At 50.5% G+C, this 25094-nt stretch overlaps 1 protein-coding gene across 4 annotated transcripts in view; it reads left to right on the forward strand.

The window, feature by feature from the left end:
* Positions 1–25094, forward strand: part of RGS3 (regulator of G protein signaling 3) — a 239211-nt gene that overhangs the window by 3484 nt on the left and 210633 nt on the right. For 2 of the 4 annotated variants that reach the window (XR_012665250.1, XM_075120453.1), the window contains exons 2-3: positions 5930–7352; positions 7387–8584. The exons of 1 other annotated variant lie outside the window; for it this stretch is intronic. Coding sequence is in view for 2 of the 3 variants with exons in the window: in XM_075120453.1 (XP_074976554.1) it covers positions 8182–8584 (403 nt within the window). In the remaining variant the exon portion in view is untranslated. Of the gene's footprint in view, positions 1–672; positions 7353–7386; positions 8585–25094 lie in introns of those variants that run through there. One more of the 4 variants, XM_075120454.1, reaches the window with a different exon arrangement.

Consider the following 25094-nt stretch of genomic DNA (forward strand, 5'->3'; position numbering starts at 1 on the left):
ACATGTGCTGGGTCAGCATCTGAGACTGCTAGAACATGAAATATATGGCAGAATGGTAAAATAGAGCCGGAGACATACAATTCTCCCCCCCTCCAAGGAGTTCAGTCACAAATTTAATGAATGCATTATTTTTTTAATGAGCATCGTCAGCATGGAAGCATGTCTTCTGGAATGGTGGCTGAAGCATGAAGGTGCATATGAGTGTTTAGCAGATCTGGCATGTAAATATCTTGTGACACTGGCTACCACAGTGCCATGCAAATGCCTGTTCTCACTTTCAGGTGACATTGTAAATAAGAAATAGGCAGAATTATCTCCTGTAATTGTAAACACACTTGTTTGTCTTAGCGATTGGCTGAACAAGAAGTAGGACTGAGTGGACTTGTAGGCTCTGAAGTTTTACATTGTTTTGTTTTTGAGTGCAGTTATGTAACAAAACAAAATTTACATTTGTAAGTTGCACTTTCATGACAAAGAGATTGCACTACAGTACTTGTATGAGGTGAATTGAAAAATGCTATTTCTTTTGTTTATCATTTTTACAGTGCAAATATTTGTAATAAAAATAATAATATAAAGTGAGCACTGGACACTTTGTATTCTGTGTTGTAACTGAAGTCAATATCTTTTAAAATGTAGAAAAACATCCCAAAATATTTAATAAACTTCAATTGAGATTCTATTGTTTAATAATGTGATTAAAACTGCGATTAATCACGATTTATTTTTTTGAATCAATCGCGTGAGTTAACTGTGATTAATCAACAGCCCTAGTTGTTTTATCTCTGTGTTTGGCACAGGTGTGACCACTGCTGGGATCCTGGGTCCAGTCTGGCATGCACAATTCCAGAAGGATGGGGATACATTGGAGAGGGTTCAGAGAAGAGCCCTGGGAATGATGAAAGAGTTAGAAAACCTGCCTTTGAATGATTGAGCTCCAGGAGTCAATCTATTGAGCTTAACAAAGAGAAGGCTACAGGGTGACTTGATCCCAGTCTGTGGGGACGTGCAACTCGGCCGAAGCCTCTGTGAGCACCTATATGGGGAACAAAGATTTAATACTGGGCTCCTCAGTCTAGCAGAGAAAGGTCTAACACCGTCCCAGGGCTGGATGTTAAAGTTAGAGAAATTCTGACTCGAAATAAGGCAGACATTTTTAACGGTGACAGTAATTAACCACTGGAACAACTCACCAAGGGTCCTGGTGGATTCTCCATCACTGGCAATTTTGAAATCAAGACGGGATGTTTTTCTGAGTGAGCTGATGTAGGAATTATTTGGGGGTAGTTCTCTGGTCTGTGTTACATAGGAGGTTAGACCAGATGATCACGATGGAATCTATGAACGAGTTGCTGTGTGAGATGCGGTATGTGGGACTTTAGATTGAAAGCACAGAGGCTTCGGCCAAGTTGCACGTCCCCTCTCTAGCCATCGGCCAGCTAGTTCAGGGGATTGCCATGTGTGGCCTCTTCCCAACTCCCCCACCTGCCTCCCTTCAGCCTGGGGGATCCCCTAAGGGGTGGGACAGGAGCCTGATCTCCTGTGGCTCGTTCATGCTTGGGCCTTGCTGCTGAGACTGCTAGGGAGAGGCTGACCAGTGCCAGCTGGGACAGTAGCTTTGGGTGTGTCCCCACAGCCTCTGGGAGGTATGATTCTCAGCTCTGGTCTATGTAGACGTTGTAGCCCTGCCGAGGCTAGTGCCTAAAATTGCAGTGTGGCTGCGGTGGCACGTGTGGTGACTCAGGCTAGCCACCCAAACACGGTCCCACCAGGCCCCCGGAGTACGTGTGCAGGCAGCTAGCCTGAGCAGCTGCCTGGCCGCTGCGGCCACACTGCTATTTCTAGGTGCTGGTGGTGTTTGTCCACCTGTGCCGGGGATCACACCTCCCAGCCGCTGTGTAGACAGACACACCCGTTGGGATGTAGCCCCATCAGGAAACTAACTGATGCTAACAAACCATTCAGCATTGACCGATGGACACCCTAGGGATAATTTGGGGTGACATTGATGGACAGGTTTGACCTAGAGATCAGCCAATCCACTCTGCCAGCCAAGCCCCTCATTTGGCTTCTTCAAACTCGACAGTGCTGTAATGGCGTTTTGCATTATCTAGTTCTGTTGCTCTTGTTGGCATATTAGATTCCCTGCAGTGTTTGAACTGTGAGTGAGGATTTGGGGACCTGATACGTTCTCTGTATATACACTGAAGGAGAGCAGATGGTTTTGTATCTAGCCCAGCTTTGGGCATGGTGTCCTGCTGTGACTACAGGAGTTTTTGTGAATCTAGCATAGTTGGCATAATTCAGTCATTCTGGAAAGTTCTTTCTTCCCTTACAGAAGAACCAAGGACCCTCTCTGCAGCTAGAAATCCCTTTTCTTTTGGAACATCAGATGGATTCTTCACTCAATCGATCAATTAATGTAGCCAGATTTTGTTTCTAATCATGGCAAACTTCAAAAGCTTATTTTAGCCTGTAGTATCCTTGCACATGGAGGAACTTTTGAGTCAAGAGGATATGGTTCAAAGGCCCCAATCCTACAACTGCAAGGGGGCTCCATGGGGACACAGGATCTGTGCAAATGTTGCTGCAGGATTGTAGGAAATATTGGATTATTCCAGTATTATAGGAAATCATGTCAGCCATGGGAATTAGGAACACAAAGAAAATGCATTCCATGAGGCTGCAAAGTTGTCAAACCAAAAACATCTGAAAGCTGCCTAGCAGTCTGAGCACAGGACTAGGAATCAGACACTAGAAAATGCTGATTTGCTATGTTATTTTGGACATGTCTCTGTCTGTTTCTTCAGCGTCACTGGCCACATCTACACTAGTGAGCTTACAGATGCACAGCCGTGCGGCTGTAAGATTGCTCATTTAGCCACTCTATGCCAAAGGGAGAGAGAGTGCTCTGGTTGACATAAAACTACCTCAATGAGCAGCTAGCTGTGTCAGCAGGAGACGCTCTCCCACCAATACAGTGCTGTGCACACTACCATTTATGCTGGCAAAACCCACGTCCCTCGTGGGGTGTTTCTTTCACGTCCTTGAGCGACATAAGTTTTACTGACACAAATGGTAACGTAAACATGGCCTAAGAATACCTGAGTTGCCCTCCCACCCTAACAGAGATGTTATAACAAATAATTTAGGCATAAAACAGAGAGGAAAGGGGAAATGGTTTCAATCTGGAACAGAAATTTACAACAAAACTGTTCATCACCAGAGCAAGAAGCTTTAAAAATAAGGCCTTCAAATGAGGCACTGTAAAGCTACTAAGATTGTGAGTGTTCCAGTGAAACAAAACTTAAGGGGAGAGCGATAGCTCAGTGTTTTGAGCATTGGCCTGCTAAACCCAGGGTTGTGAGTTCAATCCTTGAGGGGGCAATTTAGGGATCTGGGGCAAAAATTGGGGATTGGTCCTGCTTTGAGCAGGGGGTTGGACTGGATGACCATCTGAGGTCCCTTCCAACCCTGATATTCTGTGATTCTATGAAACCACCTTAACTCAGTTGTAGTTAGACATACATATTCCAACCAAAGCAAGGAATTACCTACTGCTGGGGAACTGCCGAATTTACCATGCAAACTCTGTAAATAAACACTTCTGAATAAATCTGAAAGGAAACTCATTAACCCGCACAGTGAGAGTGGAATGTACAGGTCACTGTGGAAGTTAATGTAAAGTGAAGGTTAATTTCAGTGCCCAGGGGAGTAAATTATCCAAATGGAATCTCCTGGGACCGGAGCAGAGAGAGACACACTTGTCCACTCCCCACACTTAACCGCTCCTCACCCCACGGTGGCTTTCCTGCCTCTGGAAGTGGAAGCAGAGGGACTCCAGAGGGGCTGCCTTGGTCAAAGGCTCTGGGCAGCTAAATCGGGAAATGATTGCAAACTCCTAGTGCTGAAAGTGTTCATGCCATTTTTCTTCTCTTTCTTTGCATTGCCTTGTGGGGCCTGTGCTAAGGCATAACATTCCTGGTTCAGAACTGCAGGGCAGATGTCATGCTAGAGAGATCAAGCAGGGAAGTGGAAAGTGCTCTGGTTAGATTTCGCTAGTTAGTCTGGGTGGTTTTCAGTGCTAAAGTTCACGTTGACAAAAGCTGGGCAGGCTGTCCTAGTTAATGCCATGACTAGGCTTCTCCCTTCTGGCTGTTCTCCATGTGTTAGGAAACCTCTTTGATGCTGATGGAAAAATACCCAGCACGGGGCTGCTAGAACTGAACAGTATGGAGCTGGTTTGCTGCATCGATGCCTCTGACTGGATTCCTGTTAATTATTACTAAGCAGGTGCCCCGATGGTTCCATAGATTTCAAAATTAATGGTGTTTGGGGCAAGGGGGTACAAAGGGGAGGTGTCTCCAGTTCCCACTGCAAGGGGCCTGGAAGAGGCTTAGCGCCATGTACGACTGGACCCAACACAATACGGTTTCAGGTTTCTTCCCCGGCATTTTGTGCTGTCTGGTTGCATGGGCCCGATCCTGCCAGGTGCTGACAGACAGAGTTGAGGAAAGGGCTGATGATTTGGGGTCCCTTGGTTCCTGGGAGCAGAACTGGAGATACTTGAGCCTGATCTTATGATTCCCACTGAGCTGAGGGTGCTTAGGACCTAGATGACGTGATTTTCGTTTCCTTGGCGTCTCCACAGCAACTATTTCCTGACTTGTTATTTATTGGGTTGGTTGGGCTGGGCCCCCTTCTGACATGATCCCCCCTTCGAAAGCTGCTAGGCAGGCTGCTTTAAGAGCCAGTGCCCTTTTGTGACTGTCCTGTTCTTCCTTTCTTTTTCCTCTTAAAAAAAGTTCTGCAGTAAAAAACGGAGTGAGGAGGCTCTGTCTGAGACCGAGGAGTTTCTAGGGTACCGGCAGCGGCATGTGAGGCAAACATCGTCTTCTCTTTGGGTGTAAATTGCTCTGACTGGGGGGAGCCGCTGACTCACCCAAGCGGGAGACCAAATAATGCAGATTTGACAGAGCCAGGGCAAAGAAGGGACATTCTGGACCCCACCGTGCTGCAAAGCTGCCTGGGGCATGTGGCTGTCTGGCTAAGCGCTCTCGGGATGGCAGCTTTGGCCTCAGTTGGTGGAATTCCAGAGCCCAGAAGAGTTTCATGCAGACCTTATGCCAGCTCAGCCCTCCCCAACCTAACTGCACAGCTCAGGGCTTACGTTCCCTATAGGCTGAGCCACATCACATTGTCCATTGATAATTTTGCTTGCAAACTGGACAAATGTGCATGGAAGACAATATGCTGAGACCTACAAGCTTGTTGTTGGGGCTGGGGCAGGAGGAATACAGCTGTTCCTAGATGCACTATTGAATGCCGGTTAGTTGCAGTGTGATGCTTGGTGTGAACCCGTGGGGTTTCTTGAGAATGGTAATGAAACATGTCAATGCTGCTGATGGCAAAATTGGAGCCATCAACACCCCTGGGCTAAGACAAGAGTGAAATCAGCCAGTGCACACAGCAGTCTGGGAGCCCTCAGCTTTAGCTGCTGCCCTTCGTTCTGGAAGTGCTAAGGTGAAGTGTGACTAATATCTGAAGGGTGCCTTACTCAGAGCGTTAGAGACTGAAACTCTTACCTCACTATATTACGGTAGCAATGCAGACTCCTCCCCACTGATGTACCCAATCCTGTCTGGCTGAGGAGAAAGTACTTCAGTGTCTACGGCCTTATTGAAGTCAGTGGCAACCTTCCCATGAACTTCAATGGGGCCAGGATCTCAGCCCCAGTCTCTGGCCTCCCTGCTGAGATGCCAGGGAGGGTGTGAACTCTTCTGGTGGCCTTGTCCTGGGATACCTGCCCCTAAGAAAGGGACTTGACCCCTCTAGCTCATTCACACAACCCATCAGACAGCTGGAATGGCCAGAGGAGCAGGGTCAGTGAGGCTGCCTGACACTTCCCATTCTAACCTCCTGTTTTCAGTTTTCAGTTGCTGATAACTCAGACAAGTGTTAACCTGCATGCTGTCTGGGGACTGCCTCGAGCTGTATGCTTTCGGACAGTGTGGTCACTCCAACGGGTTTGGCCAGCCTTGAGACGGTGGTGCTGGCTGGATACAAACCTTTAGTCTGACTTGGTTTTAAACAGCTCTAGCACCTCAGGGGTTGGGAAGAGGCCATTGGAATTTGGCCAGGTGACCATGCTGGTATCTGAGCGGTGCCCATGACACCCACCCCCATCTCTGAGGGACAGAGAATCGCTGCCTCTTGCGGCTCGTGGCCTCGTTCTGCGTGGGTGGCGCCTGCCAGGCCGTGGGGCGCTGCACCGATACAGAGCACAGAGCTGGCCCCTGCTCCCCAGAGTTCACAATCTACGTCTCAAACAAAACAAACAAACAAACAACACCGACAACAAAGACAGGTGAACCCAACCAGCCAGAGAGCGGAGTGCACGAACCAACAAGGATACAGGTCAACGTGACCGGCAGTGGTCTCAGCTTCCCAGCTGCTTGTATTGCTGGCTATGAGTGCATGTATTCTGGAGATTAAAAGCTCTGGAGAAAGGCTCCCTGCTGGGAAGAGAGGCTCTGTACGTCTGACTACAGACAGGAGCGGCAAGTTTGTATAATTTTTGGTGGTGCCCAGAACGGGTCCAAGTCCCACCCTTCCACACACACACACATACACCTGCCTAAGGCTCTGGGAGGGAGTTTGGGTGCAGGGTGTAGGCTCTGGGCTGGGGCAGGGGGTTAGGGTGTGGGAGAGGGTGACGGGTGCAGAGCTTACCCTTGGGCAGCTCCCAAAAGCCACCCGCACACCCCTCTGGCAGTGGCTTCCAGGTGGGGGGGGGGCAAGGGGTCTCCGTGCACCGCTGCCTGCAGGCATCACCCCCGCAGCTCCCATTGACAGCAGTTCCCAGCCAATGTGAGCTGCGGAGTCGGCGCTTGGGGTGGGGCAATGCACAGAGCCACCCCCCGGGGAGGTAGGGCCGTTCCGGCCTCTTCCAGGAGTGGTGCGGAGTGAGGCCGGGCAGGAAGTCACCTTAGCCCCGCTGTGCTGCTCTGGGTGGCAGGGGTGGCTGGGAGCCCCCAGGCCCTTTTAAATCACCTGGGGGCAGCAGGCAGGCTGGGGAACATGCCGGGGGAGGCACGTGGCGACAGCAGGTAGGGCCGAGGGAGAAACCCGGACCTGAACATTGGTGGATCTGGGCCTCTGGTCCCTGAATATTCCTGGAGCACGTGCACCACAGGTCCATATAACTCACTGCCCCTGACTACAGAATAGTGTGATGGGGCCCCTCTAGCGGCTACAGCATCTCCTAATTGCTAGCTCTCGTCCACTGTGACCAGCCCTGGCAGTTCAGTGCATGTGCCCAGCCAGGTGTGCGTGTGCCCAGCCAGGTGTGCGTGTGCTCAGCCAGGTGTGCGTGTGCCCAGCCAGGTGTGCCCAGCCAGTCTGAACCAGCACAGCTAGACCCTCAGGGTTTGCAGAGGATCCTTTTCCCGAGCAGAGCTGTGATCTGGCCAGCCCCTATCCCAGGACACCTCTTCACACACACCTGAAGTTCATTGAATTCCTGCTCTGACGGCCCTGGTTCCAGAGGCCTGAGCCCTCTCCTCTGAGTGCTGCTGCTAACTGTGGAAAAAATATAAATTCTGGGACCAACAGCACGAATGGCCAACAGATCTTCTGTGTCCAGAACTACCTGGGGCATGATTGATAGCAATCAGTGCTGAGTCTCTCAGGCAGCGCTATTACAAATTGGCTCAGTTGACTGGAGAGGCAGTTAAATCTTAGAGAAATCCTCAGGGTTATTTGTGTAGCGGTATCCAGCTTCCTGCGCCTGGGGTACGGTGCCGCGGGGCCAGTGTAGACACCCTGGTCAATGACAGCGCTGCGATTGGCCTCTGGAAGGTGCCCCACAATGCCTGTTCTCGCCTCTCTGGTCATCGGTTTGAACTCCACTGCCCTGCCCTCAGGTGACCAACCGTCAGGCCCACCCCAGACATTCCTTGGGAATTTTGAAAGTCCCCGTCCTGTCTGCTCGGTGACGCATGCAGTGGTCTCAGCACGTCTTTCCAGGTGGCCAGGCCTGCTCCATGCACCAGGCGAACCCCCGCTTGGAGCAGTGCCGAGCTGCTGGACCTCATCGGCATTTGGGGAGAGGAGGCTGTCCAGTCCCAGCTGCGCTCCAGCCGTAGGAATTATGATATCTATGGGCAGATTTCACGATGCATGACAGGAAGGGGCCATGACCGGGACACACTGCAGTGCAGGGTCAAAGTGAAGGAGCTGCGGAACGCCTACCAAAAGGCGCGAGAGATAAACCGCTGCTGCGGTGCTGCGCCCACGAGCTGCCGGCTCTACAAAAAGCTGGATGTGATACTTGGTGGCGAGCTCACCTCCACTGCGAAGGCCCCTATGGATACTTCATTGACTCGTGTGCCAGTCGAGAGTGGACTGAACCAGAAGGAGGAAATCTTGGACAGGAAGGGGAGAGGGGAGGGGGACCCAGAGGCAGAAGACGACTCGGAGGGCAGAGGTGCATGCAGCCAGGAGTTCTCCTCTAACCCGGAGGAGGCTAGCCAGGCACAGCTGTCTGAGCTTGGCAAAGCACAAACAGGAGAGGAGGCCCGTGGTAAGTGGCTTTGATTTTGGGAATCGCTGAAGTGAGTTGTTGGGGGCAGGAGGGTTGCAGAAAGCAGGCTTGTGTCTGTATGATGCACGTACCACCACATGCCTAGTCTGAGCGGTGGAACAGGATCTTGATTGACTCCTTCACTTCATGGGAATCTGCCTCAGAGATCTCCACGAAACTGTCATGGAGATACTGGGCAATCCGCTGCTGCAGGTTCTTTGGCAGAGCTGCTTTGTGTTTTGCTCCATTAAGGGTAACTTTCCCATGCCACTCTGCCGTCACTGGGGGGGCGAGGGGACCATTACTGCACACAGGTGAGCCGCATAAGGGCCAGGGCGGAAGCCGCAGTCTTGGAGAAGACCCTTCCTTGATTCCCTGCTCACCTGCAGCAGCGAGAGATCTTCCATAATGAACACAGCTGGTGGAAACGTACAGTGCTGGCTCCCCCCAAGAGCCATGTGCCCAGGGTACAGTACGGTCCTGGAACACTGATGTCCCCGCCCCACCATTTTGGGGCTCTTGTGTGCTTGCCTGGGGTCAGCCAGTTAGTGACAGGTATGTGCATAGTGGCTGTGTTTTAAATCACTGAATCAGCGTCTCTGTGTTGCAAACAATACTGCTTCAGTAAAATGTTGCATTTTGGCTTCACAGAGATGACCTTGGGAGCCCAGCCTCCCTCTTTGTTATCACCGGCTGAACGGCTGCACAGAATGAGAAAGCGGCCACGAAGAACTAAAGAGGACTTTCTGCGTGAGGTCATGATGCACTCCGCGGCGGAAAAGCAGGAATTGAAGGAGTGGCGGGACAGCGAGAAGAGGGACCGAAAGAACAAGGTGCCCCAGAACGAAGCCACAGAGCGGCTCTTGAATGTTATGAAGCACCAAGCGGACACGCTCCAGGTGCTACTAGCACTGCAAACCGAGCAGCTCCGCGCCCGCCCTCCCGTGCAGCCGCTGTCGCAAAACTCTTTCCCACGAGCCCCTCCCGACGCTGCCAACACGTCCTTAACAACCTCCTGGCTCCAGTCTGTACCCGCTGCATTCCACTCCTGCCCCATCACAGTCCAGCCCTGCAGACTCCCAGTACCCACTGCACTCAACATGCGTCCCTCTGCAGTTTAGCCCTGCTGAAGTATAGTACCCGCTGCACTGTACTCCAGAGCAGAAGGTTGGATAGGATACCTTGACATACAGAAATCTTTAACTGTCCTGGGATCCCACCTCCTCCTGGGATCCTCCCTTCCACCAACCCCCCACAGTGCTGATGTGTTTTTTTGTTTGTCTCTCTCCTCCGGTTGTTGTTTTTTAAATAAAATAATTGTTTTGGTTGAAAGCAAACAGAGCCCTGCAAAGCAACAGGCAATTTTCTTAAACCTTCGTAATGCATTGTCTGCACCCGTCGCAATCACCTCCTAGCATTACAAGTACTGCACTCCCGAGCATAGCAACAAATATTAGTGGCTTTCAGCTTCAAATTGCTGCTTCAAGGCATCCCTGATCCTTATGGCCCTGCACTGTATCCCTCTAATAGCCCTGGTCTCCGGCGGTTCAGACTCAGCCTCCAAGCACTGAGCCTCAGCGGTCCAGCCCTGAGTGAAGCTTTCACCCTTCCCTTCACAAATATTATGGAGCGTACAGCACACGGCTATAACCATGGGAATATTGTCATTGGCCAGGTCCAGCCTCCCATACAGGCAGCGCCAGTGGGCCTTTAAATGGCCAAAAGCACACTCCACAGTCATTCTGCACTTGCTCAGCCTGTTGTTGAACCGCATCTTGCTGCTGGCAAGGTGCCCTGTGTATGGCTTCATAAGTCACGGCATTAAGGGGTAGGCAGGGTCTCCCAGAATCACTGTGGGCATTTCAACTTCCCTTACGGTGATCTTCTGGTCTGGGAAGAAAGTCCCGGCTTGCAGCTTCCTGAACAGGCTAGTGTTCCGAAAGATGCATGTGTCCTGCACCTTTCCGGATCAGCCTGCCTTAATGTCCATGAAACGCCCACGGTGATCCACAAGCACCGGGAGAACCATAGAGAAATACCCCTTGCAATTAATGTACTCGGTGGCTAGGTGGTCTGGTGCCAGAATTGGAATGTGCATGCCATCTATCGCCCCTCCGCAGTTAGGGAAGCCCATTTCTGCAAAGCCATCCACAATGCATGTTGCCAGAATCATGGGCTTACTGAGCAGGATGCAATTAATGGCCCTGCACAGTTCCGTCAACATGAGTTCAACGGTTGATTTTCCCATTCCAAACTGGTTAGCGACCGATTGGTAGCAGTCTGGAGTAGCCAGCTTCCATAGTGCAATCACCATGCGTTTCTCCAGTGACAGGGCAGCTCTCATTCTCGTGTCATTGTGCCGCAGTGCTGGGGCGAGCTCATCACACAGTCCCATGAATGGGCTTTCCTTATCCGAAAGTTTTGCAGCCACGGCTCGTCATCCCAGACGTGCATCACGATGTGATCCCACCACTCAGTGCTTGTTTCCTGAGCCCAAAAGCGGTGTTCCACTGTAGTCAGTGCCCCCTTGAATGCCACAAACAATCTCATGTAGTAGCTACTACGCGTGGCGAGATCAATGTCACACTCCTCTTGTCTTTGTAGTTTAAGGAATAACTCCACTGCCATTTGTGATGTGTTGGTCAGAGTGAGCAGCATCCTGGTCAGCAGTGCGGGATCCATTCCTGCAGCCCGAGGAGGCAGGGCGCACAGTACACAAACGTTTGAAAGATGGTGCCAAATGGGGATGGAAGCACAGGGATTTCTGGGATGCGAAGCAATGCATCATGGGGCATTGGGACAGGACCCAGGATGCACCACGACCCCCTCCGCCTTCCCATACCCTTTGTTGTTGTCACATCTGACTGGGTGCAGTGTGAAAAGGAGGGCAAGTGGGATCGGCTTAAAAACTGGGCTTCTCTAAAAACAGAACTAACCCAGTGGTCTCCGGGGGTCTGATATTTACCCAGGTCCTGAAGCCATTTCTGCCTTTTTGAAATAGTTACCAGTGATTACTTACACGCGGCCATTTATTTACAGCCTGGGCCCCAAGGCCGCTCAGTTTTTAAATAAATAAGCAGCAATTAAAGAACAAATAATGCCTTTGTCAGGGTCCCCCCCACCTTCCCCCTTCCCCCCCTCCAGCTTGTGGATGGAGACGGCTGGGAGGAGGGGGTCAGAGTTTGAGAGAGGCTGGGTGCTGAGTCTGGCCTGCTGTTTCTCGCTCCCCCCTTGCCCATTCACTGGGCAGGTAGCAGAGCTGGCTCCTGGTTTTCAGCATCATGTTTGGGTAGAGCAGCTCGGCTCTGGGTACAGGACAGATCAGAATTGCTCTTGGCAAATAGGAAAATGACTCGACTGGATCGGGAGCCTGGCCTCATGCTTGAATTGCTCTTACGCTGTTGCTGTGAGGGGCGTATGTCCTAGTCCTTGTGCCCAGCTTGGGGGTTTCTGCCCCTTCCTTTGTGTCCCTGGCAGGAGATGAAGAGGAAACTAACCACTCACACTGGAGGTTCGAGGCCCCTTTTAAACCTGGACCCAGCGTCTTGCTGAGCACTCCACGGTTCTGCAGGGTGCTTGTGTCCGTCAGGCCCTCCAGCAGCTCCATCGGGTCACTCGGCTGGGCCCCTCCCCGCCATGCTCCCGTGCAGCTGCGTGAAGCGGGAGGGAGGCCAGTCCAAACAAAGCTGAGCTCTTTGTTCAGGGGCTGGTGCAGGATAACGGGCAGTGTCTGTGTTGTCTCCTCACCCCAAAGGCAGTGATTTACAGCGGCAGAACAATAGCCAGCCGTTGGGGTCAGCGTCTCTCATGCTTTCCCCTGCTTGGTGACTTGGCATCTACTCTGCGGCCGTTGGCCTGCTGGCTTTCCAGCCAAAACCCGTTTCTAGGGCTAGCGTGTGAAAATGCAGCTGCGCTGAGATGAAGCCAGCGCCTGCTCCCAACGGAATCAAACTCCTGGGGAAAGGCCAGTTTGCTGCCAGGAAGTGCCCCTTCCAAGCGGCTGCCGTGGAGCCGCCTCTCGGCCTGTGCGCCTGACCAGGGCTGAACGAGGGGGCACGACTCTTTGCAGGGCCGCCAGGCTCCAGTTCGAATCAGGGCCCCACTGCACGAGGTGCTGGACAGGCACAGACGCACACACACAGAGGCACACACAGGTGCACGCACACACACACACAGACGCACACACACAGGGGCATATACACAGGCACAGAGGCACACACAGGTGCATGCACACGCATACAGGCACACACACAGGCGCACAAGCACATGCACGCACACACACACACATACACAGGCACACACAGGCGCACACGCATACAGGCACACACACAGGCGCACACACAGGTGCATGCACACGCGTACAGGCACACACACAGGCGCACAAGCACATGCACGCACACACAGGCACACACACACAGACGCACACACAGGCGCACACGCATACAGGCACACACACGCAGAGGCACAGATACACAGGCGCGTGCACACACGCACGTTGCTTGACTCTCCCCACAGTATCTTGTAGGATGTTTCTTCCTCGGAGGGAGTTAGGAAAAAGTAACGGCCAAACTGGGCCCTGCTGGGCCAGCAGCCATTGAGGTGGGTGGGTCTGTCTGGCTGCACAGGGGCAGGCTCTGTTCGGAGCCCAGGCGCCCTGCTTTGCCTGGAGCTGTCCGCCTACCGAAGACTCAGGCGTGGCTGAGGCAACGCGCTGGGCTGGGACTCAGCAGGAGCCCTGTGGCTCAGAGCGGGAGGAGTCCCTGGTGTCTGAGCTCTGGCGTTTGGATACCATGGCTTCCTTCTGTATTGGTTTCAGAGGAGCAGCTGTGTTAGTCTGTATTCGCCAAAAGAACAGGAGGACTTGTGGCACCTTAGAGACGAACCCATTTATTTGAGCATGATGCATCCGACGAAGTGAGCTGTAGCTCATGAAAGCTTCTGCTCAGATAAATGGGTTCGTCTCTAAGGTGCCACAAGTCCTCCTGTTCTTTCTGTATTGGAGTCTCGCAGGCCAACCCTCCTGGTTGTCCCAGCATCTAGCGCGCCCCTGCCTCCTGAACACAGGCTGCCCTCGTTCCCCTTTCGAAGCCTAGGAGGACACAGGGGCTGCTCAGCTGAGCCTGGCCTGCCCGGGGTGGATCCAGGGCTCAGTCACTGGGGTCAGTGGCTTTCAGCCTCGGTGGAGAGCGGGCAGTAGCGTCGCAGTGTGCTGCAGGACCAAAGCTGGATGCTCTTCGTCTGTGGGAGTTCCTCTGTCCAAAGTGAAATGAGCAGCGCTGAGGGCCCCGAACACCCTGCTGCAATCAGTGCAGTGCAGAGTCCGTGTGAGGGGCACGTGGGACTGTGAGGACACCCCCGGGGTTCGTAACACGGATCGTGGGCCCATGCCTCACCCTCCCCAGGTGGGCAACCCCTTTGTCCCAAACTGTGCAGCCTTCCCTCCCCATGGTGACACCCAGGATATTTCGTGTGTGTGCTGAGCGGCTGCAGGGGTGGGGGGCAGAACCAGACGACCTTTGCTTTATGCTGTAATAGCCCTGCCAATGCCTCGCACCCCTGATTGCTCTCCGTGGGCCGCATGGAGAAATGATGCTTCGAGGGATACAGGGGCCTGGCTTCTGGCAGTTACACCTTCCCACTGGGGACCTGAAGAGCTTCTTGGGTGCCCCCCACCCCCCTCACTGCGTATCTAAGCATCTCCCAGTCTTTACTGAACTCTGCTGTTCTCCTCATTGTCCCGCTGGGGAGCTGAGCCCTGGAGCAGTTAACCTGCCCAACAGCACACAGGTGCAAGTCCCTGATCTGCCACAGACTCCCTGTGTGACCCTGGGCCAGCCACTTAGCCTCTCTGTGCTTCAGTTCCCATCTGTGCCACGGGGGACAGGAGTGCTGAGACGGCAAACATTAAAGACTGTGAGGTGCTAAGAGACTGCAGAGCTGGGGGCCACGTAAGTAGCTGTGTAATGACCGCAGGGAGTCAGGACTGTGCCTTTACATCTGACATGGAACAGAGCACATCACCATCAGATCCTAGGGGCTGCTCTTGGTCCCCTTGCAGAGATGTCAACCTGTTCCTACTTTGTCTGCTTGAGGCCCCAGTCTGAGCCTGGCAGCAACAACAGCACCTCCTGGTGTTTGACTGAGCCATCTGTGAGTCAGGCAGGCTGCCTCTGCAGGAACTGAGAGCTCCCCACCCCACATCCCCCAGGTCTCACAGACCTCCACCTGGGCATTACAAGCTGGCTAACTGATAGATCTCACAATGCTGTTGTAATTAGGGACCTGTCGTGGAGCGGGTGTGTTTCTAGTGGGGTCCTGTGGGGATCAGTTCTTGAACCTGTGCTATTTAACATTTTTATCAATGACATACACAAAAACATAAAGTGAAGTTTGCAGATGACACAAAGGCTGGCGGAGTGGTAAATAATGAAATAATGAAGAGGACAGGTCACTGATACAGAGCGATCTGGATCACGTGATGAGCTGGGCACAAACAGGGGCGAGGGGGAGGGATAGCTCAGTGGTTTGAGCATTGGCCTGCTAAACCCAGGGTTGTGAGTTCAATCCTTGAAAGGGGACCATTTAGGGATCTGGGACAAAAATTGGGGATGGGTCCTGCTTTGAGCAGGGGGTTGGATTAGATGACCTCCTGAGGTCCCTTTCAACCCTGATATTCTATGAAATGTAAATGTATCCATCCAGGAACATGGGATGCCTGCCATACTGACAGGATGGGGACATTCTGCAGGGAAGCAGGGACTCTGAAAAAGATTTGGGGTTTGTGGTGGAATAATCAACTGAACATGAGTTCCCAGTGTGACACTATGGTCAAAAGGGCTAATGCAATCCTTGGATGCATAAAGAGAGGATGCTTAAGTAGGAGCAGAGAGGTCATTTTACCTCTGTATTTGGCACTGGAGTAACCGCTGCTGGAATATCGTGTCCACTTCTGGTGTCCACAATTCAAGGATGGTGATAAATTGGAGAGGGTTCAGAGAAGAGCCATGAGAATGATGAAAGGATTAGAAAACCTGCCTTATAGTGATAGACTCAAGGAGCCCCCGAGGAGCTTAGCAAAGAGAAGGTCAAGGGGCGACTTGATCACAGTCTATAGGTACCTACATAGGGAACAAGTATTTCATAACAGGCTCTTCAATCTAGCAGACAAAGGTCTAACAAGGTGTGCCCTTGTTGCCAAGAAGGCCAATGGCATTTTGGGCTGTATAAGTACGGGCGTTGCCAGCAGATTGAGGGACGTGATCGTTCCCCTCTATTGGACATTGGTGAGGCCTCATCTGGAGTAGTGTGTCCAGTTTTGGGCCCCACACTACAAGAAGGATGTGGAAAAATTGGAGAGAGTCCAGCAAAGGGCAACAAAAATGATTAGGGGTCTGGAACACATGACTTATGAGGAGAGGCTGAGGGAACTAGGATTGTTTAGTCTACAGAAGAGAAGAATGAGGGGGGATTTGATAGCTGCTTTCAACTACCTGAAAGGGGGTTCCAAAGAGGATGGATCTAGACTGTTCCCAGTGGTAGCAGATGACAGAACAAGGAGTAATGGTCTCAAATTGCAGTGGGGGAGGTTTAGGTTGGATATTAGGAAAAACTATTTCACTAGGAGGGTGGGTGAAGCACTGGAATGTGTTACCTAGGAAAGTGGTGGAATTTTCTTCCTTTGAGGTTTTTAAGGTCAGGCTTGACAAAGCCCTGGCTGGGACGATTTAGTTGGGGATTGATCCTGTTTTGAGCAGGGGTTGGGACTAGATGACCTCCTCAGGTCCCTTCCAACCCTGATATTCTATGATTCTATGAACATGATCCAATGGCTGGAAGTTGCAGCTATACAAATTCTGACTAGAAATAAGGTGTAAATTTTTAACAGGGAGGGTAATTAACCACTGGATCAATTTACCAAGGGTCGTGGTGGATTCTCCATCACTGACAATTTTGAAATCAAGACGTGATGTTTTTCTAAAAGCTCTGCTCCAGGGATTATTTGGGGTTGGGTCTCTGGCCTGCATTACACAGGCATTCAGACTAGCTGATCACAATGGTCTCTTCTGGCCTTGGAATCTATGAAAACCAAGGGCTTCCCAGGTAGAGCTCTGCCAAGCAACACCCAGGGCAGTGTTGCATATACTCCTGGGCCATCGGGTGAGTCTGGCAGGTGCTGCTGGGCTTTCCAGCAGAGTTCTAGAGCTGTACGTTACAACCGCCACAGGACGCTCTTTAGGGGGCAAAGTCAAGCAGTCCAAAGATAGGAAAAGCTAGATTTACAGCAGCCATATCTCTGCCCCCTGCTGCGTGTGCATTACAATACAGCCTTCCCCTGCCTCCTGCCCATCCCCCTTTCTTATTCCTGTCCCTCCTGCCTTCTGCCCCCTCCCAGATCCTAATCCCCCGTCTCTCCTTCCCTCCAGGCTCCTGCTCCTGTCCCGCTGCCTTGCATCTCTCTCCTGTCATTTCTTACCCCTCTGTGTTGGAGTTTGGCAGCTTCATTCTTCCCCTCCACTGAAAGCACTGGAGACACGGGCTCCCTTCTCTCTGTTCCTCTGGCTGACCCCAATGGTTCCTGTCAGGGAAAGTCCTGCTCATCCCCTGCAACTCTGGGATTTGCACGTTCACTTCCTCTGTGGGGATGGTGCATGCGAGACCAGTCATACATAGGAGCTGTGAGGGGCTGGAGCATGCTCAGTGCAGAGAGAATTTTCAGAGAATTTAGCTGCCAAATTCTAGCAAGTTTCTACTGAGCCGGTGAAAACTGCAATTTTAGGGCAACCACCCTGACAAATTGCAAGCCCCTGTTCCAAAGCAAGTTGGTGCTAGAGCTTCTCAACTCGTCTGTAAGATTTTACTCCTGCGGGAATTCTGTGCCACTGAGCAATGCAGAATTTTGCAGAAATTAGGGTTGGGTGCACAGAATTTCCTTCCCCCGCCCGCAGAAATAGGCTGCAGAGATGTTGGCCATCACTATGGGCCACTGGACCCAGCAGAGCCCGGCTTGCAAATAGAAGACAAGGCTTGGGGGAGAGGGAGGGAACTGGAGGGTTCCCAGCAGCTGCAGTTCCCAGCACGCTCTAAAGGAAGCAGGCAGTGGCAAGCAGGAAAATCCATGTAAGCCTGGGACCCAGCATCAGGCTGTTTCTCCCTCTGGATCTTTGGGCTCTAGTGCACAGAATTTCCTTCCCCCGCCCGCAGAAATAGGCTGCAGAGATGTTGGCCATCACTAGGGGCCACTGGACCCAGCAGAGCCCGGCTTGCAAATAGAAGACAAGGCTTGGGGGAGAGGGAGGGAACTGGAGGGTTCCCAGCAGCTGCAGTTCCCAGCACGCTCTAAAGGAAGCAGGCAGTGGCAAGCAGGAAAATCCATGTAAGCCTGGGACCCAGCATCAGGCTGTTTCTCCCTCTGGATCTTTGGGCTCTAGAAGGGGAGAGTCTGTGATTGTCTGGGCTGGGGAGGGGGCGCAGCTGGGCTGTGGGGAGTAGGGGGTGTGAGTGTCTGGACCGGGGGAGGGGGCCTACATCTGGCCTCTGCGGGGAGAGTGGTGTGAGTGTCTGCCCCCTTGGCTGGGCTCTAGGAGGGGATAGGGGACAGAGAAGCAGCAACTGGGTTGTTGTAAGAGTTTCTTTAACTCTCTACTCCTGGGGGAATTTGTATATGTGTCTGTATTGTTACAGACATACTTGCTGACAGGTTTTTTGAAATAAATTATCGAAATAATTGAAACTGGCCTGATTATATAGTGTTATTCTGACAAATAAAATCTGCAGAATTTCAAAATATTGTGCACAGAATTTTTAATTTTTTTGGCACAGAATACCCCAGGAGTAATTTTTCTAATTTAGCACAGATGCCATGTTGGCCTCATCTCTTCAAGATGGAACAGACATGTGTGGTGTGTTGTTCAGCATTATCTGAAAAAGTAATTATGTTATCCAGGTCAGGTGTTCTCAAACTTTTTTTTTCTGAGCTCCCCCAACCCCCAACTCCACGGCCCCACCTGTGCCAGAACAACTGGTTTTTTGCATATAAAAGCATAGGTGCTGGAACTAAGGGTGTGGGCGTTGCCTCTGCAACCCTTGGCTTGAAGTGGTTTCCATCACATACAGGGTTTACAGTTCGGTTCAATGGCACTCAGCACTCCCACTATACAAATTGTTCCAGCACCCCTGTATAAAAGCCAGGATCAGGGTTAGGGGGTAGCAAGCAGGGCAACTGCCTGGGGCTCCGCAAAACTAACTTGCTCAGGACTTCGGCTTTCTGCCCAGGGCTCCAGTAAGTCTAATGCCGGCCTTGCTTGGCGGACCCCCTGAAACCTGCTTGCAGCACCCCAGGGGGCCTCAGACCTGTGATTGAAAATTGCTGATCCAGGTATTGGCTCAGAATGTCCTGGGGCACATTGTTAGGGGGCTTATTCCTTCACCCACTTACTTCCCTGGTCCTTCTCGCATGAACAGAGAGCAACAATACCCAATGTCCAAAGGTGCAAACAATTTGATGTTTATTGGGGTGAACTTCCAGCAAGCATGATTCCAGTTTCCTTCCTTAGTGTCCCCCTTCCCAGCTCTGACACCACAGAGCCTTACACCTGTGTCCTTGTTCCCATTCCTGCCCTTAGCCAAACATGATTCCAATTTCCTTACCCCCATTCCCTGTTCCCATTTCCCCCTTTAGCAAAACATGATTCCAATTTCCTTACCCACATTCCCTGTTCCCATTTTCCCCACACACACCCACCCACACACCCACACACTCACTTCCTGATTGACTGCAGGCTATATAATAAAACTTGAGTACTGCTTTGCTATACCTTAATCAATCATTTTCCTGAAATTTAACTAACCAATCCTAACATATTGTAACATGATTATATAACCAATTATATCCCACCACCTTAATTAGTTTACACCAGCAAAATTAATTATACAGCAGACAGGAACAATCACAGAACCAGACAGAGATTATACAGACAAACAATAGCAAAGTGGGAACTATAATGACAAAACAATACAGAAGTGAGGATTTCACATCCCAGCTATTGATAAGTGAGTTCTTGCCAGACAAGATGCTATCAAACAAAGTTTTCTTTTACATTTTCTAGGCACTTCCCTTTCTCTGGAGGTGACAGGCATTATCAGCACAGGATTGTATCCCTAACAGCCCAATAGCACCTTCTTTCAATGTGACTAGGTTGGAACGTGAGGATGTGACCGGTCGCTTCCCAGCTTATGGCTGCCTCTGCTGCTTAGCCAAAGGCCTTAGCCTAAGAATCATAGAATCATAGAATATCAGGGTTGGAAGGGACCTCAGGAGGTCATCTAGTCCAACCGCCTGCTCAAAGCAGGACCAATCCCCAATTAAATCATCCCAGCCAGGGCTTTGTCAAGCCTGACCTTAAAAACTTCTAAGGAAGGAGATTCTACCACCTCCCTAGGTAATGTATTCCAGTGTTTCACCACCCTCCTAGTGAAGAAGTTTTTCCTAATATCCAACCTAAACCTCCCCCACTGCAACTTGAGACCATTACTCCTTGTCCTGTCCTCTTCTACCACTGAGAATAGTCTAGAACCATCCTCTCTGGAACCACCTCTCAGGTAGTTGAAAGCAGCTATCAAATCCCCTCTCATTCTTCTCTTCCGCAGACTAAACAATCCCAGTTCCCTCAGCCTCTTCTCATAAGTCATGTGTTCCAGACCCCTAATCATTTTTGTTGCCCTTCGCTGGACTCTCTCCAATTTATCCACATCCTTCTTGTAGTGTGGGGCCCAAAACTGGACACAGTACTCCAGATGAGGCCTCACCAATGTCAAATAGAAGGGAACGATCACGTCCCTCGATCTGCTCGCTATGCCCCTACTTATACATCCCAAAATGCCATTGGCCTTCTTGGCAAGAAGGGCACACTGCTGACTCATATCCAGCTTCTCGTCCACTGTCACCCCTAGGTCCTTTTCCGCAGAACTGCTGCCTAGCCATTCAGTCCCTAGTCTGTAGCTGTACATTGGATTCTTCCATCCTAAGTGCAGGACCCTGCCCTTATCCTTATTGAACCTCATCAGATTTCTTTTGGCCCAATCCTCCAATTTGTCTAGGTCCCTCTGTATCCTATCCCTGCCCTCCAGCATATCAACCACTCCTCCCAGTTTAGTATCATCCGCAAATTTGCTGAGAGTGCAATCCACACCATCCTCCAGATCATTTATGAAGATATTGAACAAAACCGGCCCCAGTTGACACCGGCTGCCAACTAGACATGGAGCCATTGATCACTACCATTGAGCCCAACAGTCTAGCCAACTTTCTACCCACCTTATAGTGCCTTATAGGGCCTCAGACTGTCACAGTGAGAGAAGGACCTTATAGGGAAGAAAGGTAAGCAGCAGGATACGGACCCTGGACTTCAGGAAAGCAGACTTCGACTCCCTCAGGGAACGGATGGGTAGGATCCCCTGGGTGACTAACATGAAGGGGAAAGGAGTCCAGGAGAGCTGACTGTATTTCAAGGAATCCCTGTTGAGGTTACAGGGACAAACCATCCCGATGAGTCGAAAGAATAGTAAATATGGCAGGCGACCAGCTTGGCTTAACGGTGAAATCCTTGCCATGTTTTATTTGCATTTCTTTTACCCCTTCTCCAATATACACTGCACACGTCCTGGGAAAATGCAAATTCCTTCCATATAGTTTAACCTCCATAACATTATATTAGTCAAATTAATTTTACACAAGGTGTAACTGCCTCCCCCATGCCCACAGAGTTTTCATGCACACCCACCAAAGCAACAATCTGATCCCCCAAAGCCACCCAAAGGCTCAGTGTTCCCATCATTCCTTCCCTTTTCCTTTACCACACAAAATTCTCTTTTGCCTAACATTTCTTGCACTGTGATTACTCTTTTTACACAACTGTACCCCGATTACATCTTGTACAACTAGACACAACCAGGAACAGCCAAGTTAAGTTCCAATAGAAACCCCTTACATCCTTTAGTCATTTTGATTACATTACCCAATAGCCAGATAATTTTGATCAGATTCTCTCTCTGCCTGCTGCCAGTAGCAGTCCCTTATAGACCATTTCTGTGGGAAAAGGGCCCATTTCCCCTCAGAATAGCTGTAAAGACTTCTGGGGACAGAAGCGTAGTGGTGGTAGTAGCCACTCTACCTGACCCCCTTGGATAATTTAATGACCAAGCTTCCGTCCAATGTGACTGCACAGAGTTGCACATACAGTTACAGTTAGATAACTGGGTTTTATCATTAAACAAAAACTTCCTTCTTGACATCTCACATAAATATCCAAAGTACCCTCCATTAAAACTTCAGAAAAACAAAAGTGTGGAAAGGCAGGTTGCACTTTGAAACTTTTTTTTTTTCTCTCCACTCCCCAGAACCAAGTCCCAGCTCCAGTCTCTAAAGGTGGTCTGTTAACTCTGCTTTTGACTTTAAACCCTGTTGTGCCAAATCATCTTTCACCACCCCTAATTAATTTACAACCCTTCAGCAACCCTTGCTGAAGAAGCATCAAACTTGAAAGATTACTGGCAGCTTCCCATAATGCTGCCCTTACTTCAAACCTCTCACAAGGGGACTGAAGTGCCTCCTTTCCCTGGAAGGCATCCAGTCCGCATGGGCAGGGACCTTCTTCCACTACCCATATACCAAGGAGGGTGGGCTCCTCAGCCACCCCCATACCTCTGGGTCCCCTAACACTTCCTCCATTTCCTTTTTAATCTCATCCCAGGTTGCCCCCTGCACCTGGTATGGGCCCTGGTTCTTCCTTATCCATTTATCCAAAAAATCCTTTATGCTGGCTTGCCAGAACCCGCAACTACCATCACGAGAGTTCGCGATACCCCCTCCAAGCAGCTGCGCGAACTGTTGGAGAGGGGGACTTACAGGCTGCCACTCACCTATCCGATGCGATGCATCCGAGTCACCGGCATCAAGATGTTAGGGGGCTTATTCCTTCACCCGCTTCCTTCCCTGGTCCTTCTCGCATGAACAGAGAGCAACAATACCCAATGTCCAAAGGTGCAAACAATTCGATGTTTATTGGGGTGAACTTCCAGCAAGCATGATTCCAGTTTCCTTCCTTAGTGTCCTCCTTCCCAGCTCTGACACCACAGAGCCTTAGACCTGTGTCCTTGTTCCCATTACTACCCTTAGCCAAACATGATTCCAATTTCCTTACCCACGTTCCCTGTTCCCATTTCCCCCTTTAGCAAAACATGATTTCAATCCTTTGCAGACAGGCCTGAATATATATATCCTAACATGGACATCATATCAAAAGGACTGAAGGTAAGAAATCCATTACAATCAACATACCACACAGACTATAGTGAGAGATTGTGCCACACATTCTCAAAGAAACTGCGGAACCACCTGATCAACATCCTATACAGCAAACAGGAGAAGATCAAGAATGAACTCTCAAAACTAGAAACTCTCTTAAAAAACCAACCTTCCACACAAACACACTTGTGGGTGGACTTTACAAAAACTAGACAAGCCATTTACAACACACACTTTGCTTCTCTACAGAGGAAAAAGGACACTAAACTATCTAAATTCCTACATGCCACAAGGGGCCACAACACTTCAACAATATTGTTAATCTATCCAGCTAGACTCAGCCCAGCAGAAGAGTCTGTCCTATCTTGAGGCCTCTCTTTCTGCCCCACCACCCCACGAACATGATACTGTTCTGCAGTGACCTACAATCCTACTTTTGACATCTCTGACTCAAAGAATATTTCCACCACATCACTGAACAGCATACTAACCCACAGGAACCTTCCTGCCAACACTACAAAAAGAAGGCTTCTGCGTGGACTCCTCCTGAAGGTCGAAACAACAGACTGGACTTCTACATAGAGTGCTTCCACCGACGTGCACAGGCCAAAATTGTGGAAAAGCAGCATCACTTGCCCCATAACCTCAGCCATGCAGAACACAATGCCATCCATAGCCTCAGAAACAACTCTGACATTATAATAAAAAAGGCTGACAAAGGAAGTGCTGTCGTCACCATGAATAGGTTGGAGTATGAACGAGAGGCTAGGCAACTCTCTAACACCACAGACCATTACCTTTTGATCCCACTGAGGGTTACCAAAAGAAACTACACCATCTGCTCAAGAAACTCCCTAAAGAAGCACAGGAACAAATCTACACAGACACACCCCTAAGCCCTGACCAGGGTTTTTTTTTCTGCTACCCAAGATCCATAAACCTGTGAATCCTGAATGCCTCATCATCTCAGGCATCGGCATCCTGACAGCAGGATTATCTGGCTATGTGGACTCCCTCCTCAGGCCCTACGCTCCCAGCGCTCCCAGCTATCTTCGAGACACCACTGACTTCCTGAGGAAACTACAATCCTTTGGTGATCTTCCAGAAAACACCATCCTGGCCACTATGGATCTAGAAGCCCTCTACACCAACATTCCACGCAAAGATGGACTACAGGCCATCAGGAATAGCATCCCCGATACCATCACGGCAAACCTGGTGGCTGAACTTTGTGACTTTGTCCTCACACACAACTATTTCACATTTGGGGACAATGTATACCTTCAAGTCAGTGGCACTGCTATGGGTACCCACATGGCCCCACAGTATGCCAACATTTTTATGGCTGACTTAGAACAACGCTCCCTCAGCTCTCGTCTCCTAATGCCTCTATTCTACTTGCACTACATTGATGACATCTTCATCATCTGGACCCATGGAAAAGAAGTCCTCGAGGAATTCCACCAAGATTTCAACAATTTCCATCGCACCATCAACCTCAACCTGGACCAGTCTGCACAAGAGGTCCATTTCCTAGACACTACAGTGCTAATAAGCGATAGTCACATAAACACCACCCTGTACCGGAAAGCTACTGACCGCTATACTTACCTATATGCCTCCAGCTTTTCATCCAGACCACATCACACGATCCATTGTCTACAGCCAAGCTCTAAGATACAACTGCATTTGCTCCAATCCCTCAGACAGAAACAAACACCTACAGAATCTCTATCAAGCATTCTTACAACCACAATACCCACCTGGTGAAGTGAAGAAACAGATTGACAGAGCCAGAAGGGTACCCAGAAGTCACCTACTACAAGACAGGCCCAACAAAGAAAGTAACAGAACACCATTAGCCGTCACCTACAGCCCCCAACTAAAATATCTCCAGCACATCATCAAGGATCTACAACCTAACCCGAAGGACGATCCCTCACTCACACAGACCTTGGGAGACAGGCCAGTCCTTGCCTACAGACAGCCCCCCATCCTGAAGCAAATATTCACCAGCAACTACACACCACACTAGAAAAACACCAACCCAGGAACCAAACCCTGCAACAAACCCCGGTGCCAACTCTGTCCACATATCTATTCAAGGGACACCATCATAGGACCTAACCACATCAGCCACACCATCAGGGCTCGTTCACCTGCACATCTACCAATGTGATATATGCCATCATGTGCCAGCAATGCCCC

Source organism: Caretta caretta, chromosome 16 (assembly GCF_965140235.1).
Source record: "Caretta caretta isolate rCarCar2 chromosome 16, rCarCar1.hap1, whole genome shotgun sequence".
NCBI lineage: Eukaryota > Metazoa > Chordata > Testudines > Cheloniidae > Caretta > Caretta caretta.